The 17224-nt window shown below is 47.6% G+C and overlaps 3 protein-coding genes and 1 long non-coding RNA gene across 4 annotated transcripts; 2 read left to right on the forward strand and 2 right to left on the reverse strand.

Annotated features, from left to right (window-relative positions):
• Nucleotides 1–282: 282 nt before the first annotated feature.
• On the reverse strand, nt 283–1031 carry LOC131129979 (uncharacterized). Its single transcript, XR_009129936.1, has 2 exons — nt 744–1031; nt 283–648 (listed from the first exon to the last, which is right to left on the reverse strand). It is a non-coding gene; the product is annotated as an uncharacterized LOC131129979 (long non-coding RNA).
• Nucleotides 1032–1446: 415 nt separating this feature from the next.
• fam174c (family with sequence similarity 174 member C) lies at nt 1447–3487 on the reverse strand. The gene is made up of 3 exons (XM_058073982.1): nt 2932–3487; nt 1995–2117; nt 1447–1907 (listed from the first exon to the last, which is right to left on the reverse strand). The coding sequence occupies exons 1-3, from the start codon at nt 3201–3203 to the stop codon at nt 1904–1906; spliced, it is 399 nt and encodes a 132-aa protein (XP_057929965.1). The 5' UTR covers nt 3204–3487; the 3' UTR covers nt 1447–1903.
• Nucleotides 3488–3751: 264 nt separating this feature from the next.
• si:ch73-60h1.1 (calcium/calmodulin-dependent protein kinase type IV) lies at nt 3752–10140 on the forward strand. The gene is made up of 11 exons (XM_058073970.1): nt 3752–4289; nt 4925–5003; nt 5089–5151; nt 5221–5303; nt 5368–5440; nt 6977–7067; nt 7155–7229; nt 8169–8244; nt 8316–8442; nt 8507–8659; nt 8742–10140. Exons 1-11 carry the CDS (start codon nt 4183–4185, stop codon nt 9213–9215), a joined length of 1401 nt encoding a protein of 466 aa, XP_057929953.1. The 5' UTR covers nt 3752–4182; the 3' UTR covers nt 9216–10140.
• A 2906-nt stretch (nt 10141–13046) lies between these two features.
• Nucleotides 13047–16024, forward strand: si:ch211-1a19.3 (uncharacterized). Its single transcript, XM_058073977.1, has 5 exons — nt 13047–13393; nt 14294–14390; nt 14618–14771; nt 15222–15361; nt 15503–16024. Coding segments are annotated over exons 1-5 (720 nt in total). The 5' UTR covers nt 13047–13066; the 3' UTR covers nt 15505–16024.
• The last annotated feature ends 1200 nt before the right edge of the window (nt 16025–17224 follow it).

Consider the following 17224-nt stretch of genomic DNA (forward strand, 5'->3'; position numbering starts at 1 on the left):
TCTTCAGCAGCCAATCAGGATCCTCTCAATTTTTTTGTCACTATGGAAACCAAAAATGGCGCCCTCTGATGGACGACATGTCATGTCCAGCAGTAGGAGCTCTGTAGGTTGAAAATAAAGACAATTGGTACACTAACAGTGGAGTGGTTCACTGTATGTTTGGCCTCTGACCCTGACATGATCTCATTGGTTGAAGAGGCAGGAGTCAAAGGTCACCAGCGCTAATAGGCTCATTGTAAAGATGGACAGGAAGTCTGTGAAATATGACAAAGACAAACCAAAGAAGAATAAAAGCACCAAAGGTTCCTTTTATTATGAAAGGAAGCAAATCTGGTTACTGAAGGTTCTGAAGAGAACCACATGTTGACGTCCATGTGAATATCACACGTTAATGTTGGTCACATGACCATGAGTGTCCAAATAGGGGTTGGAAGGTTCCTTCAGGGTCCATCCGGCCATGATGTGGCCCATGCTACTCCAATAGGCGGTCTAGGAAGTGTATGTAGCGCAGGGCAAGACGCAACGTCTCATTCTTGCTCAACTTCCTGTCAGGAGGGTGCGTGGGAATGAGGCGCCGCAGCTCGGCGAAGGCCCCATTCACCTTGTGTTGGCGCCATCGCTCTCGACTGTTGGTAACCCCCCCGTGACCTACGACATCAGCACAAACAAAGTTGAGTTTCTAACATCACAGAAAAATCATGTGATCACTCCACTACATCCTGATTGGCAGGAAGTTGTCATACCATGTTCTGTGTCCGCTTGGCGTCCGCTCCTTCCGTGTTTCATGGCGGTGTGATGATAGCAAGGTCAAGCGACGACAGGTGCAAACAGACAGGTGCTTCTGTAGCGGAGCTCAGCAGGAATGAGAGCTCCTGACATCCCACAACTTCTTTTATAGCAGCTTGGTGGGGTGGGGGACGCACGCGGTTACCATGGGGACGCCCCGAAAACTAAACAGTCCAATTAACACCAGACACAGAGGAGCACCCAAGGGACCTGGGGAGGAGGGTGGTGATGGTCGGTGAAGAAGACACTTCCCCAGCCAGAGTGACCCCTCCCCTCCACCTCCCACACCCTTCACGCGCACACACGCACGCGCACACACTCATCTAAGCACATCGAAAATGTTGCATCACCAACGTCGTCCACTACACATGATACCGTGTGACGTCACGTCGCGTTCTCGTGTGACAGTCATCTGACGGCTTTCCCACAGTTGCTTGGGCCAGGGGGCGTGGACTGATAAGAATCTCGGGTGAGTCCCAGAGGAAACAAGAGGGCGTGCCTCTTTAGTTTCAATTAGTGTGTGACGCCATTAATAGATCAGTTCACACCATTTTATGATGCTTCTTCTTCATACCATGACCGATACAAACGTTGCATATTATTTCTATCTACAGTATGTATGTTATATGACTACAGCACTATAAAAGACATGACAAACAGTAACAATGAATAAACTTTATTATATTCATTTACAAAAGCAGTAATTAGTCAGGAAATAATTTAAATTCAAACATTTTGGTCATGGTGACACCTGCTGGTCAGCGTCAGTATCACATCTGGGGGTCCTTATAGCCCTTCCCACCCCAGTCGGAAAAAGACTAATTTGATTGTTTTAGTGAGAACAAATGACTGGAATGTTCTACACAACATTATCCATGATGTAGCATCCGAGCTGCTAGCAACATATGGCACAACCACATGACTCTTTTGGACCAATCACAAGTCATCAGAACAGGACGTGTGAGTGAGCTAGCTCTTCCTCCTTGTTCAGCTTCCAGGCCAGAAAAAAACATCATAACGTCATCAACACATGTTCGAAAAATACTTCTTTGGTGTTTGGTCCTTGTTTGCTCTTCGGATGTCATCATCATCATCGTCACCGTCATCAGCACGGTGCTCATCTGAATACACACACATACACACACATCAGGCCGGGCTCCAAAGGTCATCACGTCTGTGAAGTGTTGTCTTATCATGTGCCCTCTAACCTGCGGAGTACACGAGCTTCATACAAAGTGTTGTCCTCATCGCTCTCCACCGCATCCATCTCCAATGAGTCCTCCGAGTGAGCCAGCAGGCCGTACTTCTTCCTGTGGGAGGGCTTCTTCAGCCTGACACACACAGGATAGAGATACAGAAAAAAATCAACAATGTGAGACCACTTTGAATTCATACATAGTGGGGGGTGCTGGAGCTTATCCCAGCTATCTTCAGACGGAGAGGCGGGGTACACCCTGGACTGGTCGCCAGCCAATCACAGGTCACATATAGACAAACAACCATTCAAACTCACATTCATAACACCACTTTGAATTCATTCATTCAGTCATTCATTTTCTACCGCTTCTTTCCTCACGAGGGTCGCGGGGGTGCTGGAGCCTATCCCAGCTGTCTTCGGGCGAGAGGTGGGGTACACCCTGGACTGGTCGCCAGCTAATCACAGGGCACATATAGACAAACAACCATTCACACTCACATTCATACCTATGGACAATTTGGAGTCCCTAGCATGTTTTTGGAATGTGGGAGGAAACCGGAGTACCCGGAGAAAACCCACGCATGCACGGGGAGAACATGCAAACTCCACACAGAGATAGCCGAGGGTGGAATTGAACCCTGGTCTCCTAACTGTGAGGTCTGCGCGCTAACCACTCGTCCGCCGTGCCGCCCACTTTGAATTAAACACGTAAATAGAAATCCAGTGATGGCCAAGGTATGTGTGCGATGCCGCCCTCGAATGGACACCGGGCCACACTTTGGATACCCTAAGACAAATACATATTGCTTGTATCAACTTTATATTGCTTGAGTCTTTCTAGGACGTCTCTCATTATAAGTCAATTAACAACGTTCCGTAGTTGTGGAACAGTCCTGCACCTCCAAGTAAAATGCCACACTTGGGAATGGAGTCTGGCAGCAACTCACCGCACAGCCCGGATGAGGAAGTAGAGCACTCCGAAGCCGGTGATACCGATGAGGACATACAAGGCGCGCTGGATCATCGAACTGTCCACGTTGAGCCCATTGAACAGACCTGCGTGGTTCTTCACGCCACCGCTACTTTGGTTCTGCCCACTGGTGTGGTTCACAGAGGGTTTGGGTTCTGTAACGCTGCCGCTGGCGTCGCCTGCCTCCAGGACCAAGAACAGCCAACAAAGCGGAACTAGGAGGATCGCTAACAGCGTGGACATCGACATTGTGAACACAAGTGTAGCGAGGTCCAACAGAAAAGAAATCGTCCACGGCAGTCAACACGGTGCTTTGTTGACAAAGTACACGCTGACCAGGAAGTAGACAGACGCCGCATGTGACGCAATCACTCCTTGTATTTCTCATACGTCAGTCAGACGCTACATGTCATATTGTAATATACTAAAATAGCAGCAGTATTAATACTAAAATAAATACTATGTTAAGGCCACATTCAAAAAGAAAATATTAAGTATAACTCCACAAAGTGGCACGTCACGGTAAAACGACCAAAGAAGAAGACATATTTTACTCGTTTGCATACCCATTGTCCACCAGTGCCTCCTAGCGTCCACTCGGGGTATTATAGAAAATGTGTGTGGTAATCATAATCAAGTAAACACGGTGATCATAATGTATATCGTATTTAATGTGTTGTTGGTCTCATAAAATGATTTTAAAAAACTGAAGTCAATAGGAGATCCTTGTGTAGTTTTCTGGCTCAATGATTGACAGCTCGACTTTCCAATGGCATGCACGATTGCCAAGGGGCGGGGCTAAGCGATTACAGCCGCAGCCTCTCCGCAGATCCAGCGAACATCTGGAGCATCTTTTCCAGCAGAATCGTGTTGTTGCGGCTCACAACCTCCGGACTGGACCTGGACCCGGTCTGGAGGCTGCCTCGCTAAATCCCAAAACGGGAGGAGGACGATGGACCGCGCGGAACCAACATCCGAGCCGTTCTAGGCCCGATGGAAGCAAACTGGACCTGGGTTCTGGCTTCAGTCTGCAATAAAGACTCCATCACGGTTCGATGTTTGGTGGCTCAAACGGATTAAAAGCACCAGGATCAGAATCACTCTAGTCTGGATTTGCCCTAGCTGGATTTTAAAACGCAACTCTGACCAGGATTACGCTGATCCTGGTTCCGAGAGGCTCTGACTCGGACTGAGCCTGGTCCCAGACGCTGTACTGATTGTGGTCACCATGCCGACATCTCGGCCCGGTTCGGAGCCGGTGGAGTTCTGGGTGGACGGTTCTAGGAGGGACGGGACAGTGGAGGAGTTCTACAATCTGAGTTCCGAACTGGGCAGGTCTGGGCCACACACATGCACGAGCACAAGCACGCACACGTGAAAATTATGCCTTTTGAATAATGGTGCATTCATGGAACCTCGGAGTTAGTCTTAGTGTTAGCATCGTTAGCTTGAGAACACAACAACAACATGCGAATGACACGCTCACAACAGTGGGTGTGTGACGTCACTTGGGCGGAGTCACAACTCCAGATGAAGTTTACATGGGAGTGTGAAGTGCCCACCTAGTGCAATAAAGGAATTAACAATACATTTTATCACGTGTATCACGTCAAAAACACGTGACGTTTGCCCTGGCTAAAGAACCTAAAATGAACTGACCCCGCCCACTCGTTCATACAGGAAAGGCTTCTTGTTTAAAGGTTTTTGTTGTGGAAATTTGCAGTGTTGTTGTGTTAGTCAAACAACAAAACAATAGTTGCAGAATATATACCCATTTTTGTGTGTTAGCATACTTGACTTATTGGCAGGTGTGCTGTTGCCATGGAGACCAGTCAGGCCTGCATGAGTGCGAATGTGTGTGTGTGTATCGTTGACATGTTCCCTCCATCTGGCACTCAAATACACACACCACAAGCAGGTGGTCATGTGATGTGTGATTGATGTGACAATGTCATATCGTTCGGCTGCAGAGGAGCGACGTCCATTGTGTATCGCTGCGAAGAAAAGGAGAAGAAGAAGCCGTACGCCATCAAAGTCCTCAAGAAAACGGTCAGTGGTCTTGATGGAGAAGGTCATCATCAGTGACCTTTGACACACACAATGATCATGCTAGATTTTTTTTTGGGTGTCACAGATCGACAAGAAGATCGTTCGTACCGAGATCGGCGTCTTGCTCCGCCTTTCTCACCCAAACATCGTAAGTCCCGCCCTCGTCCTCGTCCTCACTGGACGTCGCGTGTGATCTTGCTTCCTGTTTGCTCACCAGATCCAGCTCAAAGAAATCTTTGAGACGGACACCGACATCTCCCTGGTTCTGGAGCTCGTGACTGGAGGAGAGCTCTTTGACAGGTGTGTGTGCGGTGCCCCCACACCACTTGTTTGGCATGTTGACTTGATGACTCCACTCTTGCAGGATCGTTGAACGCGGCTACTACAGCGAGAGAGACGCCGCCCACGTCATCAAACAGATCCTGGAGGCTGTGGCGGTAGGGTGTCTTTGTAGTTTAGCATTAGCTTAGTCTAGAAAGTGAATTTTGTCACTGACGATGTTCTAGCTGCCTGATTGGTCTTGTGCAACATCCACTGCTCTAAGCTCGGCTTCTCTGATGGAAAAACAAACTGTGTGCTGCTAAGCTAGACTAAGCATGTAGCACAAAAAATCTGCCTGATAATGATCACGGTGGTGTAACGATTTGTTTTAATAACAATTCCTTTCGTATCATGATTTCTGTTTGATTCAAAGTCGATATTGGTTCACTTAGAACGAGTTAGTAAATGGATTCAATAACGTTTTAGCCAAAAATCCCAGCAGTATGACTGAGAAATAACTAGAATATGGATATACGTACGTAAACAAAGAAGTAAACAATGACTAATGCATCCACTTTTATATGAAAAAAGTGCAACCAACCCTTAAGTTTGGATTAATAGGAGGTTGACCTTTCCTTCTGCGATTGGCTGGTGACCAGTCCAGCATCTACCCCGACTCTCGCCCGAAGTCAGTTGGGATAGGCTCCAGCATACCCCCACGACCCTGGTGAGGTTACACGACATAGAAAATGGATGGAAGGGTTAACCTTGTCTTAATATCCAGGAGTTAATTTTCAATAAAAGAACACAACATGCTGTAAGAGCTGACGTTGCCTTGTCCTGCTGTTGTAGCGGAAACGAGAGCTACCTGGGCGGCCAGCGCTGTGTGAAAGCCCATGGCGCCTTAATAGGTGGTTGGCGAGTTTTCTCATGTCGCCGTGGTATTTTACTTGAACGTTACATATCCTACAATCAGCGAACATCTCCCTCTTTGTAAAAGACCAAGTGTTTCCACACACTGCACCGCAATGGTGGCTTAATGGTGGCCTCTGCCATCCGCCATGTCATGTTTTGTTGTCTGCTGGCACGTGGCCATGACGAGTAACGAGTAACGTTTTACGTCTTTATCATAAAAACATACATATAGTAAACCCTACCTGGCTTTAATCCAATGCTTTATTTCCTAGTATAGATGCAGTCCATTGATTACCTTTTAATCAATGTTAGCTCGATATATGTTGTGAGGAATGGCCGCTTGCAGTAATGGATGAAGTTGGATGATAAGAATATGAATTGATACACGATGTAGTAGATCGTTACACCCCGACGACTCTCAGTGATCAAACATCAACTGTTGTTGTTGTTGTGTTGTTACTGCGAGTGCAAGCATCAAGTGTTCTTACGTAACATCATCTTCCATCCAGCTGCTCGACAGATTAAAATCATTGAGGATTAAATCTCACACACACACACACACACACGCACACACGCATGCACAGATTCCTGACCTACATCCTCTGTGTGTGTGTGTGTGTGTTGGGATTACCAGTATTGAGTTGCATCACGTAATTGTGCGTCACCAAAAAGCATTGCAACTCATTGTTGTTATTCGACATGATTGTTTGTGAGTTGTTAGCATTAGCAACGCAAAATAAACAGGTGCGTCAGCGTGACACATGCTCTAACACTCTGTGTGTGTGTGTGTGTTTCAGTATTTACACGAGAACGGCGTTGTGCATCGGGACCTCAAACCGGAGAATTTACTCTACGCTGACCTTTCACTGGACGCGCCGCTCAAAATTGGTGTGTGACACCTTCATTGTCATCACAGTGACCACACACACACACACACACACACACAAAACATTTGATGGATGTGTTGTCCTACAGCCGACTTTGGTCTTTCCAAAATAATCGACGACCAGGTGACCATGAAGACAGTGTGTGGTACACCAGGATATTGTGGTGAGTTTACTTTCTACAACTACACACACTGTAGTACTACTAGCATCATGTATATGCTGTAGTACAGGGGTGCTCATTAAGTCGATCGCGATCTACCGGTCGATCGCGGAGGTGGTACTGGTCGATCGCTGGTCGATCGCGGCGTGACATTAAAAAAATATCATCCCAGCATCAATGCCGTCACTTGATTGATATACAGGGCAGCCATTCAGATGACAACTGAATGTTGCCCTTCGGGCGACCAATCAAATCAAACAACGTCTCTAAGTGCAGCAGAACTTACGATGTCAGCCTATCATCCATCCCCGTTACTTGATTGACATACAGGACAACCAGTCAGATGACAACTGAATTTTGACCTTTAGGTCACCGCTCATGCGTAAACAACGATGCAAAGTGCTAAGCTAGTCGGCGAATTGCGAGATTTTAAAGCCCTCGCTAAAGTTTATGGTCACTAAAATGAGTGAAGGAGCTGGACCAAGTAAAAAGGCAAAAACATATCACTTCCATACGGATATGGAATATTATACGGATATTGTGATAGGGATATTATCCATGACTGATAAACATTTGGAAGTGTGCTTGAGGCTGGCTATCAGCAGCTACTGTCCGGACTATGCATCCCTGGCTGGTTCAATTCAGTGCAAGTCATCAAAGTAAACTCAGGTAATTACAAAAAATGTTAATAGTTAATTATGTGTGTTTTGCAATATTGGCTCATTTGGTTATGTAAGGTACATCAACATACATTGTACGTACAAATAATCCTCAATACATTTGAAAATAAATAGATGTTTTGCATTTTTGTAGTGGGTAGATCATTTTGACTCGGTCATTTTAAAAGTAGCTCGCATGCTGAAAAAGTGTGAGCACCCCTGATGTAGTAGTTGCCACTGCCCCCTGGTGGCCAGTTGGTCACATTACATGTTTTGTTTTGAGCTCCTGAGATACTTCGAGGAAACGCTTATGGCCCAGAAGTGGACATGTGGTCAGTGGGAGTGATCCTCTACATTCTGTGAGTCTCACACACACACACACACACACACACACACACACAGTGCTGACAGTGAAGCGGTGCTCTTGCAGGCTGTGCGGCTTTGAGCCATTCTTCGACCCACGGGGGGACCAGTACATGTACAGTCGCATCCTCAACTGTGACTACGAGTTTGTCTCCCCCTGGTGGGACGATGTGTCGCTGAACGCCAAAGACCTGGTCAGTTCGTTGGCCCAAGGGGTCACACGATCACATGTTGATGTTGTTGGCGTTGTCGTCGTAGGTGAGCAAGCTGATCGTGTTGGACCCTCGTAAGCGTCTGAGCGTGCGCCAGGCTCTGCAGCACCCCTGGGTGCTGGGCAAGGCGGCACGCTTCTCGCACATGGACACCACACAGAGGAAGCTGCAGGAGTTCAACGCCCGCCGCAAACTCAAGGTGAGAACCACGGGGACATGCTCATATCACGAATGTCACCCACTGGTGACTCACGTGTCACATGTCCCCCGTCGTGCAACAGGCAGCCATGAAGGCTGTGGTTGCTACCAGCCGGATGCATGAGGGCTCTCGGCGTCGGACCGACAGCTGCGAGATGGCCGCGTCCGCCACGTCCCGGCAGAGCAGTGTGCAGCAGGACACGCCCTCTGAGCCTACAGACCCTGCCCCCAAGGATGAGGAGGCCACGCCCTCGGAAAGTCAAACAACACCAACGGACCAAAGGAGCCCCTCCCCTTCTCCGAGCCCCAAACCACTCAAGGCTGACGCTACCCCCACTGAGCCCGCCCCCACCAGACCACCGCTGCGGGCCGACGGACTGCGCCAGGCGTCCGTTGTCACAAAATCCATTCTGGTCCCACCCAGACCGCCCAAAAAAAGTTACACGATGGTCCAACCCGCAACCAGGGGTCAGGCCACGCCCCCCAGTCCCAACAGCCTCAGTAATGGCTTTGCAACAGGGGCGGAGCCTACCAGTAAGACCTCCCACTGCCAATGAGCTCTTTCAGTTCAGCTCCCCCGACAGAGACGCTAACATGTTAATGTGCTAAAAGTGCGGCCCTGTCGTTCAGTGTGGGTGAAGAAAGTACTGCATGGATGCTAACATAGCGTAGCTTCTGTAAATATACCTTAACCTCATGGACAACGAACATTTAATTTGACTTAAAAGTGCATGAAATCATATCAACAACATACAGCTAGTGTGCTAGCTAATGCTAGTGACGCTGACAATTGTTTGTTTGAAACGTTAAGATTCTTAAATGATTGCATTCTTGACGGCATAGCTAGCAGGTTAGCGGTTTGCTAGCTTGCAGGAGCATTCACTCTGAGGCCCAACAGCAACTTTTTGTGCTCATGTTGTTTGTTGTGTGTTGCGATCACCTTTTAACATGCTCATCTTAGTTTTGCTTATCTTAGCATCGACATCCGATTTCAGGATGCTTCCTGGCTATGTGGCAGCTGTAAGAGTCAAGGTTGCTAGGCAACAGAAGGTTCCGATGTAAACAGGAAGTGATTTCCAACAAGACCATAGATTAACTTCCGGGATTCTACAAGAATGAATGCTTCACTTCTTCGCATTAGAAATGCTTTCGCTTAGCTTCACTTTAGCCAGTTTTGCTAAGCTATGCTGATGCTGCTGTGTTTGAAATTTACGTTTTACGTTTACATTTATGCTCCAATAACCAAACCTGGCCTTTGATCTTTTGCTGTAGGTTAAAGGTCACAATCCTATTGACACATGCGGGTTAGCTTAGCGATAGCAACATGCCACACTCCTTTGACTCCCATGGTTACACGACTTCCTGTTTATAAGATGTGTGATGCATGCCGAAGTGGGTGGGGCTATGTGTAATAGTGTTTTTGTGTGGTCACAAGATACAGACAGGAAGTGACATCAGTAAAGTTTCCATCGTTAGAAATGATTGACGGCTTGTTTCTTTATTATTGCATAACGGTGCGCGGCCATGTTTGTAGTTTTTCACCTGCTAATGTTGGGACCACAGCCTTTGGCGGTAAACTCGTCCTCCATGGACCGTTCCACACCAGTACGATGAGCCAGACCGCCACTGGGATATCTCCCAGACTGAGCTAGTGCTGTGGCGACCGCCTGGCCCTGACCATGTCGTCGACTGCAGGGCGTCTTTCGGCGCCATTAGAGTGTCATCGACCCACCACAGGATGTCAGGTGGTGGTGAGTCTGACACGCTGATGATGCAGACCAGCAGGTGGGGAGTTTCTGGATGGTGAGCGAGTGGGATGGGGGTCAGAATGTCAATGGTGGGACCAGAACCTGTGTGTCAGTGGACAGTACGTAAAGATCAACATCAGCGGAAGAACTTGTGTGTGTCATGTGACACTAGCCTGTGGCCTCGGAGCCTCTGTCATCATCATGATGAGCTGCGTCCTCATCTCTGTCCACCACCGGCCGAGTCCCACCACTAAATAGCAGCAAGGGTCGACCCATGTGCGTGCTCAACGACCTTTGAGATGAGAAGATGCATGAGCAACTTGTCAAAAGAATAATTTGATGACAACAATTTCCTCACCACAGCAGCAGCAGCAGGACGAAGGGCGTGTTCAACATGGCGGCGTCTGGGACAAAGGTCAGCAATGGTGTCAGTCAGCCTTCGTTGTTAAATAGCAAAAATTGACTTTATTTTCTTCCCACTGTCACATGTAAAAAGTACAGATCATGAAAACTTTTGCTTACCTTCACGAGCCAAAAGCGTCTTCTTGGCACTGCGGTACGTTAGAGAAACATCCCTTCCTCACTGGAGCGTGACAATGGTGAGTGGAGAAAAACAAGAAACCGGAAGTGTTGTTTTCTCTTAAGATGACATTCAAACACAATGTAGATCATTTCCATACAGGCGGGGTCCTCACATATCTCAAGGTCCGGTTCCTTTGAGGTGTGACCAAAGGACGGACTCCCCAATTAATATACTGTCATCATACATTTGTGCAAACATGTGACGTTCTATATTATAACGTTTTAAATAGAAAGTAACAACCCTGTAAATTTAACTCCAGTAAATTTAACCCTTTTAACTCCAGTGTTTTGTTTTTATCTTGTTAGTCCTATTTTATGCTCTTAATCTTCAGTTTTTAACTCCAGTGTTATGTTTTATCTTTTAGTCCTATCTTATGGTCTTAGTCTTTAGCTCTAACTCCAGTGTTTCCTCAGGGGGTCCTCCACACTGGGGGCTGTTTGGGTATGCTGAGGGGGTGCCATCCTTGGGTCCCTTCGACACGGCCGGCTGGGGGGTTCCTCCCTTTAATGTGGGGGTCCGCCCGTCTAACGGAGTCGGAGGGCCCGGGTGCTGGTCCTCCGATGGCACGGCCTGCAGCTTCTCCCAGTGTGGACGGCCCCAAAGGTGGCGTTTCCTTGTTCCTCAGTACCATGCCATGTCTCCCTACTGTGGGTGATTGTGTGCTTGCGTGTGTGTGTGTGTGTGGGTGGATGGGTGTGTGTGTGTGTGTGTGGGTCTAGTATGGAGGGCGGGAAGGAGGGGCTTTCTTTTTTCTTCATTGTTTTCCTTTTTAATTGTGGTAATTGTTTTAATTCTGGAAAGCACTTTGTGTTGCATCTCCTTGCAGGAAAAGTGCTCTACAAATAAAGTTGATTTGATTTGATTTGATTTAAATTCAACAATTAACATTACCAAAAGGTGAATGCTGCTGTTCAGGTGGTAGACCTACAGCGCCCCCAAAGGCCACATGCTGACTGACTTCCTGGTCCTAGACATGATCTAAAAAGGCATCCGGTGATTAGGTCATCCAGCAGGAGCTCCAGAGGCTTGGGGAAGGTGGAGTTACCCCTTCACCATTATTGCTCTCAGGTTCATTCTGGCCCGGAATGATAGCGCCTGCCTAGGGCCCCAGCCATGGAGAAATGGTGAAGGCGCGAGTAATGATATTAACTACATGCTATGATACATATGTACACTAGATGTCGCCAAAGACGTTAAAGACATACATTGGTGTAGAATAAAAAGTAGTACCTGTACTACGTATGTGCTGAAATATGAAAAGGTTTTATTAAATTGTATTACATTTTTATTATTTATATTTATTTTATAATTTATTAAATGTATTAAATTTTCTCCAACAAAGGGACGCCATTCCATGGAATTTATGCTACGTGACTGTGACCATCCTCTGTCTGGGTGTCTGGGAGTGCAGGGTCAGACTCGCCTTGTGAAGACCAGGCATGTTGTCCATAGGTATGAATGTGAGTGTGAATGGTTGTTTGACTATATGTGCCCTGTGATTGGCTGTCGACCAGTCCAGGGTGTACCCCGCCTCTCACCCGAAGACAGCTGGGATAGGCTCCAGCAGCCCCCGCAAACCTCGTAAGGATAAGCGGTAGAAAATGAATGAATAATTATATTTTAGGATGGTCACAGTTAGCAGCCCGGCCAAGCAGCATCTTCATGCTAACTTTTAAAGTTATCTTGACCTTTGACCCCCTTAGGAAGTTGTTTTTAAATATTTCTTGTGAGTTTTTTTTCCCTTTTTTTCTTGGCTTCCAGGCAGGAATGTGGAAAAGACTTTCCCCACTTCTTCGCACACACACACACACACACACACACACACACACACACACACACACACACACAGATCTAATCCAAGTCCGAATCCTGGCGTTAGCGGTAGTCTCAGACCAGGTCTAGAGGAGAAGAGGAGAGGAGCTTCCATGCTGCTCCCTCACATAGTTGACACGTGCATCATAGTTTTCCACGTGCACTACAGGAGGAGGGGCGGAGGGTGTGGTCTGAGGGCGGGTCAGTGCCAACATAGCTGCTTGGCGCTGAGGGAGAGACTTGCTCAGACTCACAGCTTATCGTCATGGAGACATCGTCCAAGTCATCAGGTAGCGGGACCAAGGTGGCGTTGGCGCTGCTGGCATTGTGGTCCATCATCTCGCTAGTGGTCATCGTGGTGTGGTGTACGTCTCCGGACCTGAAGAGCTCGGCCCGCTGCCGCCAGGAGCTCCAGGAAAATAATGAGAAGCTGGAGGGGGCCAAAGTGGTGTGGAGCAAGGACAAGGAGGCGCTGGAGGAACAGCTAGAGGAGGCCAGGCGCCAGCAAGAACGCCAGGAGGTCCGCATAGCTGCGCTGCTCCAGCGACTCCACGCCGCCAATGCCACACTGGAAGCCTGTCACGACCACAAGGTGAGTGGCCATGTGACCGACTAACAACACTGTCCCGAAAGGAAACTTGAGGTCCAAGATCACATCCTGCTTGCAACATTCTTTGTGTGTGTGTGAGCGTGTGTGTGTGTGTGTATTTTTCACTTGGTTTTGACTGACAGCTGCTGGCTTCTGCTGTGATGGCATCAAATGGCCTTCAGCGGACATGTCCTAAGCTCTGAAGGGCGTATCTTGATGTGGAGTTCCCCAGGATCAAACAAAGTAATCAATAAACAGTAGACATTTACCATGCCGAGCATGAATCCTCCCACCCATTCCCCAATCTTCAACATCCCAGCATGTCCCCCCTCCCTCTTCTCCTCCTCCTCCTCCTCCTCTTCCAGTGAATAAACTGAGGAGCGACACAACTTTTCCAGCAGGAATAACTGACTATTTGTGCATACACACACACACACGCACACGGGCGTACACGCACACATCCTCGTGCACAGTCACTCACGCCCTCTCCCTTCCTCGAGTGACTCATGTTTCCTTCCTATTAAAGAAGCCAGTGTTCCTACAGCTCCCACAATGCAACCACAGCATCATGCTAGGCTATACTGCTAGCTATGCTGCAGGATCAGGGGATTGGTTGACATGTGTTATTGCATGTCGTCACGGTAACCGATAAGCACCTACCTGTTTTCAATCTAGTCGCCATGTGTTTTCGCTCACTGTCAACTTGGACGGCTCCACTGCCAGTCTAGTCCAGCCAGAACCATTCGGTCCAGGATCAGTTTAGTACAGTCCTGCAGAGACAAGAATCAACAGTAAGGCTAATTACTGTTAATTACTGTGTGTGTGTGTGTGTGTGTGTGTGTGTGTGTGTGTGTGTGTGTGTGTGTGTGTGTGTGTGTGTGCGTGCGCGTGCGTGCGGTGCAGGCAGTCATGCAGGCCAACATCAGCACGCTGCAGGAGCAGGCAGACCAACTGTGGCAGGCGCAGGTCAACCTGACAGCTCAGCTGCGGCATCAAGAAGGTAACATGGCCACCGCATGAGGAAATAAAGTAGTAACTAGAAAATGAGGGAAGGGATAAAAAGTGGAGGAGGAATGAAAAGAGAAAAGTGATTGAATGAGTGTTACCAATTTGGACCACGTTGGGAGGGTGGGGCTTAAAGACACAGGCACGGCCATGTTAAGAACATTCTGCAGAGGCTTGATGCTTCAAGGCAGGCAGACAAAGACGCTTGTCATGTGTCCTCAGACCAAGTGGAGGTGCTTCAGCACAACCTGACTCAAGCGGACCATCGCATGGAGGTGTGCGTCAGCCTGAAGGCGGCCGCCGACAACCACGCTACGGCGGCGCAGACACAGACACGCGCCTGCGAGGGCAACCAGAAGTTCCTGCACAAGCAACTGTGAGTAACGCCCACAACATGAGCTTAGCTTCACAATGGCGGCAGGTAGGAGGTTGATCTCGTTGCCATGGAAACTCATCTACACACAGCTAACGGCCATGCTAGTAGCCTCGTTACAGCTAGAAGGGTCTCACCGAACATTTAATAAGTTTGCTAGCTGAATGCTCACACTATCATGCTGCCCTCCATTGCTAGCACAAAGGTGTGGCGTGTTGTCGTGGAAACCCGTCCAAGCCACATTCGGAGGCCCCAAGCTGCTAATGACCAACGTCTGTCACGGAACATTCCGGATGGTTTTCACACGTCAGCTCCAACATTTGCTCCCAGAATAGAACACTCGCTCATTTTTGTTCCGACGCCACCATGACATCATTGCCACGCGTGATGTAGTGTTTGCGTCTCTCATGTTTGTGTGTGTGTGTGTGTGTTTGTGTGTGTGTGTGTGTGCAGTCTCAAGTGTAAAGAGGCCAACTCAGAAGCACCCCCGTCTCCACAGACGTCCACAGACCCTGCCAGTTCGACCGCCACACCACTCGCCGCAATTCCGGCCGTGATGCTGCTGGCGAGCTGTGCCCGCCTCCTGATGACATGTGAGGTCACATGACACCTGAAAGGCCTGACTGGTCACATAATGATGACGGCACCACAGAAACATCAACACGCTGATATTCATACCGCTTATCCTCACGAGGGTGTTCCTAATAAAGTGGTGTGTGTGTGTGTGTGTGTAGGAGGGGCAAGACCAGTGGCCACAAGACAGCTAGTACTGCCGTCCAGGAAGGGGGTGGAGCCTGGAGAGACTAAACGACTGCTGTACAAAACACACACACGCGCACGTACTGCCTGGAGACGTGTTGCTGATTGCAACTTTCTGCACGCTAACCTGCAGAGACATTTTGCTGCCACTAGAGGCAGTGCTGCATCACGAATTAGCGTTGATAAATGTGGTGGTGATTGTGTAGTGCCTCTAGTGGCCTGACTAAGTATTACAACACAAGACAAACGTCACCAGGAAGTCATTTCACCCAAAGCTGTAAACATGATTATATTATGTCTGTCGCTAATCACTGATTGTAAGTTTTTATTAAAACAAGACACTGAGTGTGCTTCATAAAACCTTTTTTTTGCTTCATTCTTAAACGCATGGTGATGCTGCTTGCACTTTGTTTTGTAGCTAATGAACATGATTGATTTATAGATACCACAGATGATGTCAGGAATATAGACATGAAGACTTCGTGGCAAATAAAACTTTGAAACATTTCTGACATGTTTGCTTTCTTCACACTACTGGGGGTCTCTTTGATTGACAGAAGAGGGCTGTCATAATTTGATTGACAGAAGTGACCCGCAATGTTGTTGACATACGACGCTAAAGGCACTTAAAGCGAAATTGACGTAATTAAGTGGTGGTCTGTTTTTTTCGTGACACTTCTTAGACGTGGTCCACTTTGAAAACCACTCGACCTAGACTTCTCAATTCTAGGCTGAATTATTATACAGAACTTGGAGGTTCATAAAAACACAGGTTGTCATTTGTGCCTATTTGTGAAAATGAAAGAAAAGGGACACCTCAGTAAATAACTTGGTCAGTACCCTTTTTGTACAGCAGAGGCCGTCATTGTGCAGAGGTGAGCATATTTGGCTATTCCCAGAAGAATATCACAATATTCAATAGTGGGTCTTACATTTCTGTCCCCCAGTGGCAGAAAATAATTCAGAACCACTGGGTTAATACCACATTAAATTGAATCGTAAGCTAAATTCAGAGTTGTTGACATCAAGGACACTAAAATGACACATGGAACTGTCAACTTGGATTGCCCTGCGCCAGTTATGCCGCCATGATGGTGAGCAGAACCCGGAAACATTGCACTGTAGGCACATCCTCGGCACACTGCTCAGCCATTATTTGCTCTATTAGATGGTACAAAAAGCGACCAGTCCGAGGTGAGAATAAGTGGCATAGAAAATGGATGGATGGATGGTGCAAAGGACCAGATTTGCTATATTGTGTGGGAGTCTCACACAATATAGCTTGAAGCTAATTTGTTTCTCTGGATGATTAGTTAAATTCATGACAAGTCAGTTAAAGTCTATTAAATGTATTAACAATGCCATTACTGAAATAAAGGTTGTATTGTGAAAATTAGGGATGTTCCGATCGAGATTTTATGCTGCCAATACCAATCGTGATAATCCATGAGTGAAATCCGGACCCATATCGATACCAATACCAATATCGATCACATAGATGCAGTATCAATGTACTACTGGCTATATTAGGGGTCACCAAGGTGTTTTCTTGTGAGAACTTTTACAAAATTAAAATGGTCAAGAGGGGTGGCACAGCAGTCTAGTGGTTAGCGTGCAGACCTCACAGCTAGGAGACCAGGGTTCAAATCCATCCTCGGCCATCTCTGTGTGGAGTTTGCATGTTCTCCCCGTGCATG

This window comes from Doryrhamphus excisus, chromosome 5, assembly GCF_030265055.1.
Source record: "Doryrhamphus excisus isolate RoL2022-K1 chromosome 5, RoL_Dexc_1.0, whole genome shotgun sequence".
Lineage (NCBI taxonomy): Eukaryota > Metazoa > Chordata > Actinopteri > Syngnathiformes > Syngnathidae > Doryrhamphus > Doryrhamphus excisus.

What these genes read in the sequence shown, in the direction of transcription:
- fam174c (XM_058073982.1), bottom strand. Translation starts at nt 3,203, where the DNA reads ATGTCGATGTCCACGCTGTTAGCGATCCTCCTAGTTCCGCTTTGTTGG. An exon ending in TTCCTCATCCGGGCTGTGCG is followed by an intron (nt 2,118 to 2,931) that starts GTGAGTTGCTGC and finishes TGTGTGTGTCAG; the next exon opens with GCTGAAGAAGCCCTCCCACA.
- si:ch73-60h1.1 (XM_058073970.1), top strand. Translation starts at nt 4,183, where the DNA reads ATGCCGACATCTCGGCCCGGTTCGGAGCCGGTGGAGTTCTGGGTGGAC. An exon ending in GGACGCGCCGCTCAAAATTG is followed by an intron (nt 7,068 to 7,154) that starts GTGTGTGACACC and finishes GTTGTCCTACAG; the next exon opens with CCGACTTTGGTCTTTCCAAA. An exon ending in ACGCCCGCCGCAAACTCAAG is followed by an intron (nt 8,660 to 8,741) that starts GTGAGAACCACG and finishes GTCGTGCAACAG; the next exon opens with GCAGCCATGAAGGCTGTGGT.
- si:ch211-1a19.3 (XM_058073977.1), top strand. Translation starts at nt 13,067, where the DNA reads ATGGAGACATCGTCCAAGTCATCAGGTAGCGGGACCAAGGTGGCGTTG. An exon ending in TCAGCTGCGGCATCAAGAAG is followed by an intron (nt 14,391 to 14,617) that starts GTAACATGGCCA and finishes ATGTGTCCTCAG; the next exon opens with ACCAAGTGGAGGTGCTTCAG. An exon ending in AAGTTCCTGCACAAGCAACT is followed by an intron (nt 14,772 to 15,221) that starts GTGAGTAACGCC and finishes GTGTGTGTGCAG; the next exon opens with TCTCAAGTGTAAAGAGGCCA.